A 20,780-nucleotide genomic window follows, 5' to 3' on the forward strand; every position below is an offset into this window, starting at 1 on the left:
AATGTTTTCTAATAAACATGTTAACATTTATGATACAATACAAATTCATACTATGCAGATGAAAACTGTGCCTGGTGGCCCAATACATGACCTTCCATGAACCTGAAAAAGAATTAGAAAGCTATTGCTAGTTATCAAACAAGACAAGCTCTTCACAAAAGAGAGGGAAGAATAGAACTGCAGCTTTAATTTTGGGCAAAAGTAATATAAAACACGTGGTAAGTCAAAGTTTAATCCACATAAAGTTTAATCGGGTTAATGAAAATATCAAAATTTGTCACTTAGTGTATGGCAGCAGAAATTTAATTTTTGCTGTAAGTAATACAGTATTTGGTGTTTCCATTATTGACAAACTATGCTGCAGAAAGAGCGATCGCGTTAAATCTTAATTCATCAGGGTCACGTTCCATAAACTTCTTGCAAACTTCTATGGCATCCTATGGGGAAAAAGTATAATTTTTCATTTATAAACATGTATTTTATTTACAAATGATAAATAACAGTTCATACTTTTCTAATTCATGCTGATTTTATACTGCAGACTTCTTTTTCCAAATGAAAATAACACCAAAAATGTGAATAGTTGGTGGCCTAATTTTCCTTAAAATGCTTTTAAGAAACTTTTAACCTGAAAACTACATATTTCACTGATTCCAAGCCAAACAATTTGTCCATATTTTAATATCTCTAAAAACAGGATAAAGGTACAATTGATGGTATTTTGAACTCAATGAAACATGGGGTATAATGAGCAACTTTTTCAGTACTACTTGTCTTTTTCCAATTTGACAATTGTTCACATAAAGAGTTTTCTGGAAACTCCTCCAATTATTGTAGATTTCTAACATCAATTCAGATTTTTCTCTTTGGGTTTTCTAATAAGAATGAGGACGAAGAAGCATCCATATAAAGAGAAAGTACTACACAAAGGATCTTTACAGATATTTCAAGGATGACAAAGAATATTAACAATACTTAAAGTGAGTCAACAAGTTTTACTGTTACCTCTAATAAAGTTTCATCACTAGTTTTTCCATGGTTAATTGGAAATGGTTTCCGCCCATCTGTGGAAAACAAACAGTTGAATGCTTAGCTGTTTTGACAGGATAATGTACTTTCAACTTGCATTTTTCTCTTCCCAGAGTGAGAAAAAAAAAAACTTCAAAGATAATTTAAATAATGTCCTGCAACAAATATTATAAATGTGCTATAAATTTTTACTATTAAAGATTATCAGAGCTCGGCTTTCAAGTCTGAAAGCCTAGACTGTCCTCATGAATATAATTTTTAATAAATATTTGCTTTAATTTCCTGGGAAAAATGTGCAAAATTAACATAAGTCAATTTTTTAAAAGTGATGACCTCAGTTTTTACCCTGAGAAATATAAAAAAAATTTTTTAGCTTAAAAGTTAAGTCAGAAGATCTTAAGATTGACATGCTTAGTGGCATAGCAGGTTATGCCTCTACCTGCAATTCTGGCATCCCATGTGGGCACCAGTTCACATCCCGGCTGCTCCACTTCCAATCTAGCTCGTTGATAATGTGCCTGGGAAAGCAGCAGGGGATGGCCCATGCTCCCTGGACCCACATGAAAGACCAGGATGAAGCTCCTGGCTCCTGACATCGGCCTGGCCCAGTCCCTCATGTTGCGGCCACTGGGGAGTGAACCAGAGGGTGGAAGATCTCTCTGTTTCTCCCTCTCTGCCTTTCAAATACATAAATCTTAAAAAAAAAAAAATTATTGACATGTTTACCCCAATAAAAGATAGCCATGCTGTTGTGGCTTACATAGTACTACTATATATCAACTTGTCACCCACATGGGAGACCAAGAATAAGCTCCTGGCTCCTGGTTTCAGCCTGGCCCAGCCCTGGCCATTGTGGCTATTTAGAGTAAACCAGCTGATGGAAGATTTCTCTCAGTCTCTCCTTCCCTCTCTGTAACTCTTCCTTTCAAACAAATAAATACATATTTTAAAAATATATATCCTAGGGCTGGCATTGTGGCATAGTGGGTAAAGCCACCTCCTGTAGTGCCAGCACCCTATATGGGCGCTGGTTTGAGTCCTGGCTGCTCCACTTCTGATCCAGCTCTCTGCTATGTCTGGGAAAGCAGTGGAAGATGGCCCAAGTCCTTGGGCCCCTCCACCTGCATGGGAGACCCAGAGGAAGCTCCTGGCTCCTGGCTTCGGATTGGCACAGCTCCAACTGTTGCAGCCAATTGGGGAGTGAACTAGCTGATGGAAAACCTCTCTCTGTCTCTCTCTGCTTTTCTTCCTCTCTCTGTGTAATTCTGACTTTCAAATAAATAAGTAAATAAATAGATAAATAAATCATTTAAAAATAAAAATATATATCCTTTTTGTGGCAAATGCTTTTTTTCAATATCCTATGTATTCTTCATTTATAAGAATCTATTACACTCAAAAGGTACACCCCATTTTGTATTGCTACATTTTAGTTTCTGCATGAAAGCAAAGGTATAAATAAATAAAGGTTTTTTTACCTTTTAATTAAATTATAAAACAATATATATTTATTTTTAGTATAATTTATTAGATTCTAGAGAGCTAATCGACTCTAGGTTTTCCTTCTTATGCAAGCTACTATTAAGTAATGTATAATTAGTTTCAAACATTAAAGTATAGATTAAAATTACTAAACAATTGATCTTAAAATGTCAAAGGAATAGAAACAAAATTAAACTGTATACTATTTCATACACAGCAGATTAGAGCAAAGATTATGATTTGTATTGTCATTGTTATACTGAGGTTGGCTAACTATATCCTACGGGCCAAATCTAACCCTCATCTGTTTTTACACACCCCTTAAGGATGGTTTTTTCAAGGGCTGGCGTTGTGGAGTAATAGGTTAAACCTCTGCCTGCTGCACTGGCATCCCATATGGGTGCTGGTAGGAGTCCTGGCTGCTCCAGTTCCAATCTAGCTCCCTGCTGATGGCCCAGGGAAACAGCATAGGATGGCCCAAGTGCTTGGGACCCTGCACCCACGTGGGAGACCCAGAAGAATCTCCTGGCACCTGGCTTCGGATTGGCCCAGCTCCAGCTGTTGCGGCCATTTGGGGAGTGAATCAGCAGGTGAAAGATATCTCATTCTCTGTCTCTCCCTCTCTCTCTGTAACTCTGCCATTAGAATAAAATAAATAAATCTTTTCTAAAAAAGATTTATTTGGGGGGGGCAGGTGTTGTGGCACAGGGGGTTAAGCCATCCCTTGGGATGCCTGCATTGCTATTGGAGTGCCAGTTAAAGTCTCAGTTACTCCACTTCCAATACAGCTTCCTGCTAATGCAGAAGATGGCCCAAGTACTTGAGGGGGCCTGCCACTCATGTGAGACCAGGACAGAGCTCCTGGCTCCTGACTTCAGCCTAGCCCAGACCTACAGAGGGGGTGAACCAGCAGATGGAAAATCTCTTTTTCTCCCCCCGACCCTTTCAAATAAAAATATAAATCTTTAAAAAGAAGGAGAATAAGAAGGAAGAGGAGGAGGAGAAGAGAAGAAGAAGAACAACAACAACAAAAAGGGACTAAAAAAAAAAGAAGAGACAAGTGTTTGGCCTACCAGTTAAGACACCCACATCTCATATTAGAGTACCTGGGTTCAAGTTCCAGCTCCACTCCCAGTTTCAGCTTCCTGCTAATGCACACTCTAGGAGGCAGCAGGTGATAGCTCAAGTGGTTATCCCAGCAACTCACGTGGGAGACCTGGATATTTGAGATCCTGGCTTTGGCCAAGCCTAGCCTCCATCATTGGGAACATTTAGAAAATGAACCAGTGGGTGGAATCTATTTGTCTCTCTGTCTCTCAAATGAATAAAACATTTTTTAAAAAATATATGATAGAGATGGTATGTAGCCCATAAAACCTAAAATATACTCATTTTTACATAAAAATATACTCATTTTTACATATACTCAAAAATATAGTCATTTTTACATAAAAGTTTTGCCAAAACAATGAGACCGGAAAGTCTAAACACCACCACTGTGCATTTAAGAAAATGCAGGCCCTGGAGAAGAATCCTTGGGGCTCACAGACTCACCACTACAGGCTCCTTCTAAAAAAAGGCAGGGAAGGGTGGGCGCTGTGGCACAGCAGGTCAAGTGAACATCACACTGGATGCCTATATTCCATATCAGGGTGCCTAGGTTTGTCTCCACTCCCTTACTGATTCTAGCCTCTTGCTCATGTGTATCCTGGGATGCCATAGGAGATGGCTCAAGTACTTGGGTCCCTGCCACCATGTGGGAGACCTAGACTGAGCTCCTGGCTCCCAACTTTGTGTTTCTCTCTGCCTTTCACATAAGATATAAATAAATATATCACCATCATCATCACCATCATCATCATCATCATCATCATCATCATCATCATCAAATGTCAGATGTCAGACAACTTTGGAAAAAGAAAGACTAAAAGTCTGCAGGATTTTAGGGGAGGAACAGGTGACATACAAAGGATTAAGAAGCAAAATAACTTTAGGTTTCTTAACAGCAATTCAAGTAAGCTAAAATACAACAGAGCAAGACCATCATAATATGAAAGAGAATTATTCTCCAACCTAGAATTTTAGGCTCAGCCAAGTTATACAAGGATAGACTTCAAGGTCTGGGAATACTTACTTTGCTCCCATCTTTCCTTTTGGTAAAGTACTTGGGGTTGATATTAAAAAAAAAAAAAAAAAGTGAGTGAGCAGACTAAAGGATGAGGGTGACATGGCATCCAGGAACAGGTGTTTCAACAGAGGAGTGAGTAAAGGGCACCCCCAGGATGATGATTGAGACACATCCCATGATGACAACTGTATGTAAGGCCCAGGGCACAGTCTGCAAAGACTGGAGCAGAAAAGGCATGGAGAAATTTCTCCGAGGAGATGCAGTTAATAGAATGCCAGATGGTCTGAGACATTGAAAGGAGATTTAGATTATGGAAAAAGAACTTGAGAGAGACTTAGTGTTATGTTACTCCCCAAACTATCTCCTCCCCGACTCACCCCAAAACAAAGCCAATAGCAAAACAAGAAAATTATTAACTCTGGAGAAATAAAAAAGTTAAGGAGAAAAGTACATTGGTTACGGCTCAATTGAGAATAATGTTTCTGTGGTCAGAATTAGATAAACAACTCTTAAGTACATTTAGGAGAACAGGAAAAAGGAAAGTATGTATGTTGATGTATTTTGTAATTGGGAGAGAGAGGTAACAAAAAACCATAATGGAAAGCTTAAATCCTCAACTTCCATATGGGGAAGTCAACAAATAACATTTAAGCAACTTCTACCTCCAACCATGGCACAGAAACTGGCATTGGACTAGGAGTCCTGCTAGAAACAACTGAAAACATGAGCAAAACATATGAAACGGTTATTTGTCAAGAGTGGGAAACAGGTGCCCAGAACTGTAGGTAAGTCCTACAATAAGACCAGCTTTCTGCTGGGAGACATTTACTGGATTCTGGTGTGGAAAGAGAAATCTGAGCAGAGCACAATATTCTCAATGATCTGAGGAGGAAAAGAGTAGAATTTAGAGACTGGGGTAGCTGGAATCCGCAAAAGAACTGGTAAAAAGCAAACCAGATACTTTGGAGAGCTTCTGCTTCCTCTAGACCAGTGCATGATCAGTGTGCCAGGTAGGTGTGAGGAGTAGTGAACCTGGGACTGAACTTTGAATGAGTGTGGCCAAGAGATTGTTCATTTACAAGGGGAATGGGTGAACCAGAAAATCTATGAAGAATAATAGGAACCAGATTTCTCACTTTCAGAAAAGGGAGTTGAATCATAAATACGGAAAGAATGCCAGAATAAATTCATTGTATTATGTTAGAATTACAATTTAATTTTTAAATGTATTTGTATTTATTTGAAGGGCAGAAAGAGAGAAACAGACTTTACATCTACTGGTTCACTCCTCAAATGCCCACAACAGGCAGGCCTGGGCCAGGCTAAAGCAAGGAGCCTGGAACTCAATCTGTGTTTCCCACATGGGTGGTAGGGACCCAGCTACTTGAATTATCACCCACTGCCTCTCAGAGTATACAAGACTCGAATGAGAAGGGTTGATATAAATGAATGTGTTTTTAGTACATAGGTAGAGAAAAAGTAGGTATAATTGAGTGTACGTATACTCATATTCACATACTCATATTTCCTGGCTCTGGCCTCTGAGAAAGCCTAGAAGTGATGACATCGTGGTAGGAGAGTACATGTAGCATGACTCAGATCCTGGTTTGAAATACCATTTTTCCCTAAAAGGAATATGGTCTTCTTGAAAAAGTGGTTGAATATAGTAGGCTAGGGAACAGAGAATAAAAGATGACCCTGGAAGACCCTATTTCACTTGAAAGAAAGTACTCACACCATATCAAAAGGACACAGGACTTGTTTTCTTCAAAAGTCAAGTATGGGATAATCCGAGCAGCAAAATACATGAAATAATAGGTTATACACGTAATATGAATCAATGAGTCCATGCTGACAATAATAAATGAATGAATTTCTTGAGAGAAAATGGAAAGCTGCTAGTGTTGGAAAAATTTCTTTTTTTAAAATCACCATTGGACAAATATCATCATGACAATTCAGGTAAGAATCATGGATGGATGCTAAGTTTGGTAAATAAAAGCTTGATGAAAACCTGCATATTGATAGAGTTGCAAAATATCTTCTGAAAAAATACTTCGCAATGAAGAAATCAGATAATTATCATCTAAACCAAGCAGCAAAAGTTAGCATCACCAGTGATGAGACAAACTGACATCACGTGCCTCCTGATATGATGCACTGAGAACACAGCTTCACTTCTAGGGTATTCCTCTGCCAACAATACATACATCATCAGGAAATATCAGACAACCCAAACTGAAGGCTCATCTCAATTTAACTGCCCAGTATTCTTAAAAATAGATACAAAAGAAAACAGTGAGGAAGTGTCCTGAATTAAAGGAGACAAAAACAGCTGAATTTGAAACAATCCTACTGACTGGTTCCAGATCCTAAAGGATATTATTTTGGTAATCAGTAAAATCCGAAAAGCGTCTGTTGCTCAGGTGGTAATAGTGAGTCAGTGTTACTTTCCTGACTGTGACAGTCATACTCCCATCATAGAGGAAAGTATTGATGTGTTTTGAGGAAAAGCAGAAGTATTAAAGGATAATGGGGTACTATGTCTGCAGCCCATTTTCAGCTGGTTCAGAGACATTAACTGAATCTGAGTTATCAAGGGAGTGTAGGAGCTCTGTATCTTTTTTTTTTTTTTTTTGGTATACTATTTTTGCAACTTCTATGAACATTTAAAATCATTTTATAATAAAAAAATTATTAGCATTTCCAAGCTCCAAGTTTCTTTGTAGATGGGAATTCGTTAGTTAACAATTTTTTTAATATGATTGTTCAGTCAATTCTGAAGTTACTACCAAACCCCAATGCACTAATTTATCCATAAGGAGTCCACTACATCCATTTTAAAACATGTACTTCCTCTTTACATATGCCAGGACTGTGTGAGGCCCCAAGGGCAAGGATGGGTGATAACAAAGAGAAATTACTCAGTCTTTTCAACAATTAACCTTATAATTTGGTAGGAAGTGAATATATTAAAGACTACCATCATCCTCTGTTAAATAGTTGTTCTATCGACATTATTCTATAGGCATTAACTTGCACCATGTCTATACTCATATAGCCTTATTTTTTAAAATAAGATTACTCTGAAATTAACTTGTTCTTAAAAACTGTAAGGCTGGTGCTGTGGCGTAGCAGGTAAAGCCACTGCCTGCAGTGCCAGCATCCCATATGGGCACTGGTTCACTTTCGATCCAGCTCCCTGCCAATGTGTCTGGGAAAGCACAGAAGATGGTCCAAGTTCTTGGGCCCCTGCACCCACATGGGAGACCTGGAAGAAGCTCCCAGTTCCTGGCTTCAGATCAGCCCAGCTCTGGCACTTGCAGCCATTTGGGGAGGGAACCAGCGGATGAACATTCCCTCTCTCCCTCCCTCCCTCTCTCTCTCTCCCTGACTCTTCTTCTCTGTAACCCTGCCTTTCAAATAAATAAATCTTAAACAACCAAACAAAAAACTGTATACTGTTCTCTTCATCATTATTTTTTAAAAAAGATTTACTTATTTATTCGAAAGGCAGAATGATTGAAAGGGGGAAAGGGAGGAGAGAGAGGGGGGAGGGAGGGAGGAAGAAAAGGAGAAAAAGAGAGAAAGAAAGAGATCCATCCATTTTCCATCTGGCTGACTCCCCAAATAGTGGTAACAGACGGGACTGGGCCAGGTTGAGCCCTGGGGCCAGAAATTCTCTCTGGGTTTCCACATGGGAGACCAAGCACCTGAGCCATCATCTGCTGCCTCCCAGGTGTATTAGCAGGAAGCTAGACAGGAAGCAGGGCAGCCAGGACTTGAATTGGTTCTCTGATATGGAATGTGGGCATCCCAAGTGGTGGTCCAACCTACTGTGCCACAACGCCAGCCCCTAATCACTGTTTTTTCTATACAGTTATTCAATACTCCTCTTGCTTAATATTCCTTTTCAATGTGTTAGGTCCAGATAAGGGTTGCTGCCAGTTTCCCTTGCAAAAAATTAGCAACTGCTCACTTTCATTTGTTTTATACCTACCCTCCTTCTCTATGACCCCTCAAAGATTATGATTTTCTTTAAAACTCCAAAATTTTTAAAATTCATTTCAACAATCTAATCCCCATAGACCTCTAGTTCTCTTATCGGCCATATTGATCATTCATCTTGCTAAAGAACTTACGTTAAATTGTACATCAACAGTCAGGACAAGTGACTTGATCAGCCCTTGTCCTGACTGTTGATGTACAATGTAATACTTTATCCCTTTTAGTATTTGTTGTTGTTGTTGTTCTAGTTAATACTATTGGTTGAACTCTGTAATCAACACACATTTATTCTTAGGTGTTGAAATTTAACTGAAAAGTGATCCCGTTAAATATATGAGTGGGAATAAGAGAGGGAGGAGATATACAATTTGGGACATGCTCAATCAGACTTGCCCCAAATGGTGGAGTTAGAAATGTGCCAGGGGATTCCAATACAATCCCATCAAGATTGCAGGTACCAATGCCATCTCACTAGTCCAAGTGATCCAAGTGATCAATTTCAGTTCACAATTGATCATACAGATAGTTCTAAGAGTCAAAGGCATCACACAAACAAGACTAGTGTCTGCTAATACTAACTGACAGAATAAAAAAGGGAGAGAACGATCCAACATGGGAAGTGGGATACACAGCAGACGCACAGAATGTCCTAAATAGCACTCTGGCCTCAGAATCAGCACTTAAGGCATTTGGATCTGGCTGAAGAGCCCATGAGAGTATTTTAGGCATGGAAAGCCAAGACACTCTGGAAAAAAAAAAAAAAACACCTAAATGAAAGATCTCTGCGAGTGAGATCCCAGTAGAAAGAACGGGCCATCAAAGAAGGAGGTACCTTTCTCTGAAGGGAGGAGAGAACTTCCACTTTGACTATGACCTTGTCTAAATAAGATCAAAGTCAGCGAACTCAAGAGGCTTCCATAGCCTTGGAAACTCATGACTAGAGCCTAAGGAGATTACTGACGCCATAAACAAGAGTGTTAAGTTGTTAAGTCAACAACAGGAGTCACTGTGTACTTACTCCTCATGTGGGATCTCTGTCCTTAATGTGTTGTTCAATGTGAATTAATGCTATAACTAGTACTCAAACAGTATTTTACTCTTTATGTTCTGTGTGGGTGCAAAGTGATGAAATCTTTACTTAATATATACTAAACTGATCTTATGTATATAAAGATAATTGAAAATGAATCTTTATGTGAACGGAATGGGAGAGTGAGTGGGAGATGGGAGGGGTACGGGTGGGAGGGAAGTTATGGGGGGCGGGGAGCCATTGTAATCCATAAATTGTACTTTGGAAATTCATATTTACAAATAAAAGTTTAAAAAAAAAAGAACTTACGTTAAAAAAAAAAAAATCTCATCAGCTCTGCCTCTCTTCACTGAAGTTACATCAAACAAATTTTAAAATCCTTTTATGTTGCTCTCTGCCTGCTACAAGACAGCACCATTCTTTACATGTAGTTTGCTCTTCATATAATGGCCTTCCTTCTTCTTTTTTTTCTTAAGATTATTTTATTTGAAAAGTAGAGTTACAGACAGAGGGAGAGACAGAGAGAGATCTTCCATCCCCTGGTTCATTCTCCAAACTGCTGCAACAAGCTAGAAACCAGGAGCTTCTTCCAGGTCTCCCACATGGTTGCAGAGGCCCAGGGATTTGGGCCATCTTCTGCTGCTTTCCCAGGTGCATTTGCAGGAAGCTGGACTGGAAGTGGAGCCGCTGAGACTCAAACCTGCACCCATATGGGATGCTGGCACTGCAAGCCAAGGTTTTAATCCACTATGCCACATCACCAGCCTCAGGGTCCTTCCTTCTAACTGCCCTTTTAGCCCCGGAGTTCAGAGACCTATCTAACCAGCCAAATTGAGTTTTTAAAACAACACTCTCCTTCCCATTAAAATTAATGGATTTTTTTTTTGATCCAAGTATCTTTTAGTTGTTATTGTTTGCACAATGAGTCTCTCAATCCGAAAATCACCATCACTTTTATAATCTCTGGTTATGGACTATATTTATTTTTTATCTGGCCTTTTATAAATCTACTTTTTTTCCATGCCTGAAATACTCTCATGGGCTTTTCAGCCAGATCTGCATGTCTTAAGGGCTGATTCTGAGGCCAGAGTGCTGTGAGGACATTTGCCATTCTATGGGTCTGCTGTGTATCTCACTTCCCATGTTGGACCATTCTCTCCCTTTTTTATTCTATCAGCTAATATTTGCAGACACTATTCTTGTTTATGTGATCCCTTTAGTTCTTAGTCCTATCATTATGATCAACTGTGAACAGAAATTGATCACTGGGACTAGTGAGATGGCATTGGTACATGCCACCTCGATGGGATTGAATTCGAATCCCCTGGTATGTTTCTAACTCTACTGTTTGAGGTAAGTCAGCTTGAGCATGTCCCGAATTGCACATCTCTTCCCTCTCTTATTCCCACTCTTATATTTAACAGTGATCACTTTTCAGTTAAGTTTCAGCACTTAAGAAGAATTGTGTATTGATTACAGTATTCAACCAAAAGTATTAAGTAGAACAAACAAAAAAAATATTAAGAGGGATAACATATTAAGCTGCTCATCAACAGTCAGGGTGAGGGCTGATCAAGTCACCGTTTCTCCTAGTGTTCATTTCACTTTAACAGGTTTCCTTTTTGGTGCTCAGTTAGTTGTCACCTATCAAGGAGAACAAGTGGTATTTGTCCCTTTGGGATTGGCTTATTTCACTCAACATAATGTTTTCCAAATTCCTAACAGGGATCACTTTTCAGTTAAAATTTAAACACCTAAGAATAATTGTGTGTTAATTATAGAGTTCAACCAATGGTACTAGAACAAAAAAAAAATACTAAAATGGATAAAGTATTACATTGTACATCAACCGTCAGGACAAGAGCTGATCAAGTCACTGTTTCTCATAGCGTCCATTTCACTTCAACAAGTTTCCCCTTTGGTGCTCAGTTAGTTGTCGCCAATCAGGGAGAACATATGATATTTGTATTTCAGGCATGGAAAGCCAAGACACTCTGGGGGGAAAAAAAAAAAAAACCTAAATGAAAGATCTCCACGAGTGAGATCCCAGTGGAAAGAATGGGTCATCAAAGAAGGAGGTACCTTTCTCTGAAGGGAGGAGAGAACTTCCACTTTGACCATGGCCTTGTCTAAAAATTATCAGAGTCAGTGAACCCAGGGGGCTTCCATAGCCTTGGCAGCTCATGATAAGAGCCTAGGGTGATTACTGATGCCATAAACAAGAGTGTCCATTTGTTAAGTCAACAACAGGAGTCACTGTGCACTTACTCCTCATGTAGGATCTTTGTCCTTAGTGTGCTGTACATTGAGATTTAATGCTATAACTAGTACTCAAACAGTATTTTTCACTTTATGTTTCTGTGCGGGAGCAAACTGTTGAAATCTTTACTTAGTGTATGCTAAACTGATCTTCTGTATATAAAGAGAATCAAAAATGAATCTTGATATGAATGGAAGGGGAGAGGGAGTGGATAAGGGGAGGGTTGCAGGTTGGAGGGACGTTATGGGGGGGAAGTCATTGTAATCAATATTCTGTACTTTGGAAATTTATATTCATTAAATAAAAGTTAAAAAAAAGAAAAAAAGAAAAAAAATAAATACTTTTTTTAAAGTTTAAAAAAGTTTGCTTATTCATTTATTTTCATTTTTACTTGAAAGGCAGAGAGAGAGAGAGAAAGAGAGAGAGAAACACACAGACAGGTCTTTCATTTGCTGATTCACTCCCCAAATGATCACAACAGTCAGGGTGTAGGCCAAGGCCAAGTCAGTATCCTGGAACTCAATCTGGTGCTCCACAGAGATGGCCAGGATCCAAATACTGAGCACATTAGCAGGAAGCTGAATGGAAGCAGAGTAGCCCAGAGTAGTCAAAACTGGAAACAGGCAACTCCAATGTGGAATGCAGGCATCCCAAGTGGTGACTTAAGGCCCAGCCCCAATCCTCTTTCTTGAGTCAACAGAATGTGTCTAGTAATTCTCACTAGTCTCTTTACTTCATTATCCACTCGTTATTCCATATTTACAAAAAATTCAGAATAGAAACTGCTTCCAGCAGTCAGACTTTGACATCCCCAGTCACTGTTATGCCCTGTTTGTGCATATTTTGTAGACAGAATTAACAAAGTATATCTTCCAACTGTTTTGTGAATCTATTACATACTCCCATAACATTTTTCATTTTAGTTTTGACTACTACTCAAATTACTCAACTATTGCAGACAACAGTTAGGGCTGTGCATTTCTATAAACATTTTTCTTTTCTTTTTCCCCATTAAAAGAGCCATTTATTTTCAATAAAGTATATGACCCTGTTGCTATATTCCAAACACAAAATCCAACTATATTGTATGGATCAGTTTCAGTCAATTTGAGTTCTTTCAGAACTCTTGTGCATTTAAACAAGTTAAGAAAAATCAAAGTGGCAAACTAACACAGAGATAGCAAATGAGAGGTAAGAGAACAAAAAATCATGATATCTAGCATTACTGAAAGGGACTTCCCTCTTGTTTCTTTATTTAGCTTTAAATGCAAGGAAGCTTTGTGGAAAAGGATGAGAAGTACCTATAATAAAAACTGCCTATCAGTTATGAAAAAAAAGTTGGACATTTCCTCTGAATACATTCATTAAAATTATGTAATCTCCTCTAACATGCCCTGAAATAGTCCACATATAGCTAACCCTAAAACAAAATAGGATAAAGTAAAACAGGTGCAGATACAGGCCAAAATCCCAAGTAATTAATCTTGGGTACTCTGACATATGCCTGAGGAAATTACTACTAGAAAACAGAAGCTTTTAAAACAAAATCTTAAAAAAAAAAAAGAGAGAGAGAGAGAATACACAGTGACAGATAAGAAGCCTGAAAATTAGCAATACTCATTACTGAATTTAAAACTTAATCATTATACTGTACTGTTTTAAAATTAAAGGTAGTTCATCCAAATGTTGACGTGTATTAGCTCAATAATTGATAATAACTGCTAAAGTGAGTTACAGAAGTTTCCTATAATGGTTTCTACTTTTCTGCTTTGCTAAAATGCAAAGGTGGTATGTAAGCATTCTCAAATTGTAAATTGCTTAAATGTAAAAAAAATGACCTTTTCTAGAAAAAAAATCTTGGAAGGAAAACATGTCAAGTCAATTTTATAGGGCAATCAATTAATTTAAGTAAACATAATAAATAGTTCTTACCTAATTCATAGAGATGCCCATCTACATGAACTAATGCAATAAAATGAAGATCTACTTTTTCATCTATATTTGGTGCCTGGAATAGGAGGAAAAATACATATTACATACACTAGTAGTCAAATAAACCAACCAAGTCCATATAAATACATACAAATAATATGAAATTACATAAAAGAACATTTTTGCAACATAATTCAAGATTTAATCGTTGATATAGTGGTCAACGGGTGGCCATGCTGATGTTTGTGACAATGTACTCATCCATCACAAAATCACACCTTAGTCTCTACTGATTTAAAGACCAAAAGTTGTGTTCACCTTGGAAGCCCCAGTATCAGGCACAACACCTGGTACATTATATATGTACAACACACACTTGCTGAATGAAACAAATGTATTAACTGATTTGTGTAATTTTAAAAATCTGAATAAAGTTTGAAAATTTTTAATAATGTATAAACAGAGTTAAAGAAATTCCTTTCAGTTAAATTTTAAGACATCAAGAAGGTGAGTTACTCCCTTGATGATCTTAACTTTTAAACAATGCAGAGTTGGCTTAGAATTAACTAATTATCTGAACTCATTCTACATTCAAAAAGTTTAAACATGAACAGATGTAGGAAAATAGCCCAGAAGAGCAACAGGAAGAGAAAAAGGTTAAGAGTGAATTAAAGTATAACTGACTGTGGCTTATGATTTTTCTTTTACTATGACTCTCAATAAACAATTTGAAGTTAAAACTACACCTGGGTTTTCTTAGCTTATCATATTCAATTTGGATGAACAATATCTATGTTTCTTAGTTAATTTTTGTAACATTAATGCATTAATTAATTAGCACTTTCTATGATACGCAGTAACCATACAGCTAACACCACATAGTGTTACTGACTCTAGATGATTCTGTTATGTCTCAAATCTAAATTATTTGGAATAATATACAATCACAGTTAAATCCAAGTTGAACACAAATTTTAGAGGTAAAAATTTTTAAGAGGCATAAACCAAATTATATCTCATACTACTTAACATCCTTTAAGTAATACAGATTTTATCTTAACTCAAAAGATTATACTTTTCACCCTCAGGTAATGATATATTTTCAAACAGCTGTGATATGAAGTCTTCTTACAGAAATTCAGTGACAGAACAAGCATGACTATCTTAGATTTACGGAATACTTCTACAAGATTTATAGGTAGTGGCTCACCAAATTGCACATTATCCCTTAGAGATTACTCTGAAACTATGAATAGAAGAAATTCAATATAAATTAATGTGGCAAACTAGCACTTTAATCTAGAACTACAGAATTCCAGAGTTGGTAGGAATCAGTTATCCAGTTTTAGTATTACTCCACTACTGCACTCCTCTCTACCACAGCCCCACCTTGTGGTAGCCCCTCCTATGAGAGGAACTGCCACCAGGTTTTGAGGCAGTTCATTCCATTGTTAGATCGTTCTGTTAGAACTACTCCTCATCCTGAAGCTAAAAGATGTCTCCTTGCATTTTCCCATCATCATAGAAAAAAAAAGATTAATCACTGTTGAATTTGATATTTCTTCAAATACTTAAAGACCATTATAATGAGTACTTTTTTTTTGTTTTGGTGAGGCAATCAAAAAAATACTAGTGATTACTGAATCCAACACTCTCATTTTTGAATCAATGACCACACCAGAAAAGAATCCAATTTGTGAAGGCTGTTGGCAATTCTACAAACTGTAAATTAAGTTCTATTACAAAAATATTAAAAAGAGTTCCTTATTCAGCTATGAAAAGGCTTTGTTTTACTCATTTTAAGATAATTTTCCAACAGGATATCACATATTTTAAATCTTCTGACCTAATATGTTTTCATGAAATATTAGTTAATTTCATATCCTCTCTCCTCAAAAATGAAACATCTCCTATCGTCTGTTTTTATAAGTTGCTAGTAACTACAATTGTGCCAGAGGTAAAAGCAGTACAGTTGGAATCAGAGAACTGAATATGTTCCCAATCCCTGTGAGTCTCTAATAAATGTTTAAGGTTTCTAAAAACCTCAGTACCTATTATGAGCTTTTTCCATTGGTCAGCTTCAGTCGGTCAGAGTCTAAAATTTGCAATTATTCAATTGCTTAAAATAGTGCTATGAAAAAAATAAATAAAAAGCAAATCAGAGCATGTCTTCTGTTTCAAAAAAATGAACAAAAAATAACTATATAAAAGAGAAAAACAGAAGCTATAGATTAGAACACTTTTGCCTATATTTCACACAAGAGCACTTTTAAAAATTTGTGGAAATGGAATTAAAACGTATATTTATTTTGGTGTAAAAACTTTTGAAATCCATGCCTTTGAGAGGTCTTAGTTAGCTGTTATATAAACCCAACAAGGTAGGTAATCTAATCATACCATCTTACTCTCAAGAAAACACAGCACAGAGGTATTAAGCAACATGCTCTAGGTCACAAAGCTGTTAAGTAATGGAGTCTGGATTCACATCCAGGTAGTGTGGTTCTGGAATCCATGACCTTAACCACTATGCACTGAAAATAATAGAGTTTTAAGGCAATGGAATTAATATGGAGCAAAGATCAACATCACATAAAAACAAAACTGAAAATGTCAACATTTATGACATGTTCATTTATACTTATAATATTTTAGGTACAAAAGAAATTATTCATATTTAGAATTAAATGTGCTCAGTTCAGAAATGACAGAGTTAGGATTTTACTTTGATCATCTAATATCTTATATCTCTCACTGTCAAACAGTACATGGCACAGTAAGGATGCAACAGATATCAAATGGATGAATGAATAAAAATGATAGATGTGATCCCATGAGAATGAAATACAGACAGAGAAACACCAATCTGTTGATACTCAGCACACATGAGAGGCTATTTGATGACCATACTGATATCTGGTGGAAGCAAATGTCTAAAGAAAACTATCAAGACTCCATTTCACAGTTTGAGTATAGCTCTAGAAGGGTGAGTAAGGAGGGAAAAAGAATGTTCAGCACTAATTTGTGTTTTTAAGTGCTAAATGTTTGTGTAATCAGACTTCCTCTGGCTTCTAAAGCAATGATTTAAGAAATGTCAAGTTTCTCATAAATGTATGACACACACCAAATTTTTCAGGTACTGCAATTCTAGGTAGGCTTTGCCAAACCAGTTATTGCCTTTAATAGTCTAAAATATAGAAAAACAACAGCTGCAGTTGCTTTATTGTGTAGTTTGTGTCAATTTCAAGTAGAAACCATCATCAATTTCAACATTTTAGAAAATGAGCAAGATGATGAGAACTAATGTACTTTTTAAGAGTTTGCTGATATTATCAGCCTACGTAAGAGAACACATAAAATTTGTAGGAAGGCCACATCAAAACACAAGAACATCTTCACTTCCTACTTGGAAAAGATCTTTAGAAATTGAATAGTCAGGGAAGATCAGATCAAGATTACACCATGTACCTGAGCCACCTCACGGAATAAAATAGCTGAGATGAAACACCTTACACCATGAAGGATTTAGATTGAGGGTAGAGGAAGTAAAGTGACTCCAGAGCATGGCAAGAGCCTACTGTCATGCTCAGAAACATGAAAAAAATAAAGTAATAGATGGCAAAGAACTCAGGATGCACACAGCTTTTGTTGACCTGAGTCAACTAAACGAAACCAGAAAGCTGAAGGGCAAGAGAACACATAACTCATTTTAACAACTGACAGGAAGTTAAACATTATTATGAATGTCCATAAGTGCTCATCAAAAGCAGGCGCCCTGACGTTGGCAGGATATGCAGTGGAAAGATGGATGTTCACCACAGTACTGGCAAAAGTCAAGCTAGACTGCAAAGCATTGAAGTATGCCTGCAATCTTACTGGGGGAGAAAAAACTAATGGTTGAGTGAACCAAGAGAAAAGCACTTTGAAGACTGAGAGTTTCAAGGAAAAAAAATGGACTGCCCTTGTCACTGGGAGAAGAGATGGAAGATTGACTACACTTACAACAGAATGGAGACCCAAAGATGGTAGGCGTAAGAAGGGTCGCCAGCGACGAAGACGGAGAGATGGACTGGTTGCCTTTGCAGGGCCTACATGGTTACGTTTGACCCAGGGCAGGGATGCATGGTGACACAATGATGAGGCCTTCGTTCTGCAGTGGCTAGAATGAGGCTGTGATGAGGATGGCGAGGACGACTACATAATTAAAAAAGAAAATATTTTACTTAGACCACGTTACTGAGTGATCATTTATTCTTAAAAGCAACGTATGGTCATACTTGTATTCATATGGTCTAGTAATTTTAATAGCTCAAATCTAGTACAAAAATCATGTGAATATTTGTTAAAACAGAAATGTGTAAATATATAATCAAGTACATCAGGTTATATGGCATAGCTTCTATAAGTGCACATCTGAAATATGTATACATCCTCATTTGCATAGCACAGACTCATGGAACTGAATATTTAAAAGCCACTAAAATAGGATTGTTAAACAAGTTTTTTTAATGCAACACTGTGTAACTGTAACTGTGTTTTATTGTGTAACACATGTAAAACAATGGATAATGAGTAGAAAAAAAGTAACATGATGGGCATTGGTAAAAAGAATTCCTTTAGAGGGCTTAAGTTCTAAAGAGAAAAAAAAGCTTTAAAAGATAAGCAAGAGTGAAATTAATTTCACTGAAGCTGATGACTTGAACAAACCATACTAATACTTGGGCTGACAAGTTAAGTTTTATGGAGAATATGATCTATTAGGCATCTTGTAATGAATATAACATTAGTTAATATATGTATCACTTATTTTATACCAGGTAACATTTAAGCACTATATATATATATATATATATATATATATATATATATATATATGAATTCATTTAAGGGCTGAGATTCAAATCCAGGAAATCGAGTTCTTTTTTTTTTTCAGTCTAACACTCTCCCAACTGAGTTATTTCGGCTCCAGAAAATCGAGTTCTATATTCCAGTGATCTTAATGACTATGGTGTGAAGCTCAAGTGACAAAGATTTCAATGCCAACTTACTAGAGCATATTCTAATGAATAGAGCAGCAGCTCTCACGAGGTCTGATATTTTCAGATTCACTTTATTGAACACTATTTTACCACAAAAGCTAAATGTGGTTCAACAGTTTGTGATAAAATACATATGGGTACAATAACTAACTTATTAATGATAAATGAAATGATTTTATAATTGTCACTTTTACTAAATTAGTACCAGTACATGAAACAAAAAATTTAAACCATGACAAAATTATAATAAACATGAGACTAAAAAGAATAGTAGTATATATCTTTGCTTAGTGATAAGATTTCACTATGACCTATTCTCTTTAAGAAAATGAGGTTAGTCTTCTAATCCTGAAGTTCTATGAACCGCCTTAGTATTTTCAATTTATGCAAACAATACACTAAACTAAAGCTATGATTTCAAACAAAGTTAAAAAATAAGTTTGTGTGAATACTTCATCTGCTTGTAATAAGAATAAAAAATATAAATGAACCCTGTATTTGGTTTTAAATGGGGATAAAGATGTATTTAATACAGTGTTCTTAGTCTACTCAATATTCAATATTATATTTAAATAACAGAGGAGAAAGAGAGGGGTAGGGAAAGAGGGCAGGGAAAATGAAGGAAGTAGGGGAAAGAGAGGGGCTGGGTGACTGACTAGTAACTAAGAGCTTGAGGAGGTGAGAGATATTACTAAGTGACAGAATGTATATAAGGTTAGGAAAGGTGAAATTAGAGAGGCTTTCCAGATGAGAATAAAGAACAGAAATGGGACCATGTTACTCATTCAAAGGAGCTGGTGAATGACAAGAGATTCCTGGGTCAGCAGAGGACTTTATTACTCATAGCACAAGGAATATGATCCTCAATGTGCTTGTGTCCACTCACATGAGGGTAATGCAGAGAGTCTAGATGGAAGTTGGCACTTCCCAACAGGAGAGATACAAGGAGCTTGGAGAAATGCTATTTTGGGGGCCTCTCTCTCTCTCTCTCTAACTCTGCCTTACAAATAAAAAAAAGTCTTTAAAAATAAGAACCTTAAAAAGTTTTTCTTTCAGAAATAATTCAAATTTACGAAGAGTTAAGAAAAGTAAAAATTGTGTAGGCAATACCCAGATTTGCTCTCACTTGCTGTATCAATTGCATTTGTACTATCTTGCTCTATCTATGTAATTGTTCCCCCTGAACCATGTAAAAGTAAATTATATACCTCATGGCCCTTTCTTTATCCATCCATACAATCATCACCTGGTATCCATGGGAGACTGATTCCAGAGACCTCTGCAGATACCCAACTTTTAGGATGCTCAAGTCTCTTATAGAAAATGGCATAGTACATGCATATAACCTATACATAATCTAGAAATCTCTGTATTAGGTATCACAAGTACTCTAAAGTAAATCTAAGCAAACAGTTGTTATACTGCATTATTTAAGGAATAATAGTAAGAAAAAGTGTGTACATTTTCAGTACAGATTTTTTTTCCTCATATTTTTGATCTGTACTTGGTTCAATCTGTGGACGTGGAACCCAAGGATACAGAGAGGCAACTGAGGTCAGTATTTCCTGACTGGCATTATTCCTATTATTGATATAATACTTTGGTTTGATCTCTTATCCATATTTCATCAATTTATCTAGTCACAGTCTTTATAGTAGTATTCCCCAGGATGTAACCTAGAAGCAGATATTGAATTACTCTTCATATCATTTTAGTACTCTTTAAAATGGAACATTTCCAACAGTTCTTGTCTTTTAGGGCATTTTAAATACCATCTCCTTCCCTAATTTTTTCTTGCTAATATTTTTTCCACTTACTACTCCAGTAGATAATTTCTCTGAAAGTGCAACACTAAATCACTCTTGTCAATGCCTC

The 20,780-nt window shown here is 36.8% G+C and overlaps 1 protein-coding gene across 4 annotated transcripts in view; it reads right to left on the reverse strand.

Moving 5' to 3' along the window:
- Positions 1-229: 229 nt before the first annotated feature.
- UCHL3 (ubiquitin C-terminal hydrolase L3) overlaps positions 230-20,780 on the reverse strand; it is a 66,636-nt gene continuing 46,085 nt past the window's right edge. For 3 of the 4 annotated variants that reach the window (XM_070048713.1, XM_008260063.4, XM_070048714.1), the window contains exons 6-9: positions 17,869-18,060; positions 13,870-13,945; positions 1,006-1,064; positions 230-437 (exon numbers count right to left, since the gene is read on the reverse strand). In XM_070048713.1, the coding sequence (XP_069904814.1) occupies positions 354-437; positions 1,006-1,064; positions 13,870-13,945; positions 17,869-18,060 (411 nt within the window). In that variant the 3' untranslated portion in view covers positions 230-353. The remainder of the gene's footprint in view (positions 438-1,005; positions 1,065-13,869; positions 13,946-17,868; positions 18,061-20,780) is intronic. The other variant, XM_017343537.3, reaches the window with a different exon arrangement.

This window comes from Oryctolagus cuniculus, chromosome 9 (genome assembly GCF_964237555.1).
Source record: "Oryctolagus cuniculus chromosome 9, mOryCun1.1, whole genome shotgun sequence".
NCBI classification, from domain to species: Eukaryota; Metazoa; Chordata; class Mammalia; order Lagomorpha; family Leporidae; genus Oryctolagus; species Oryctolagus cuniculus.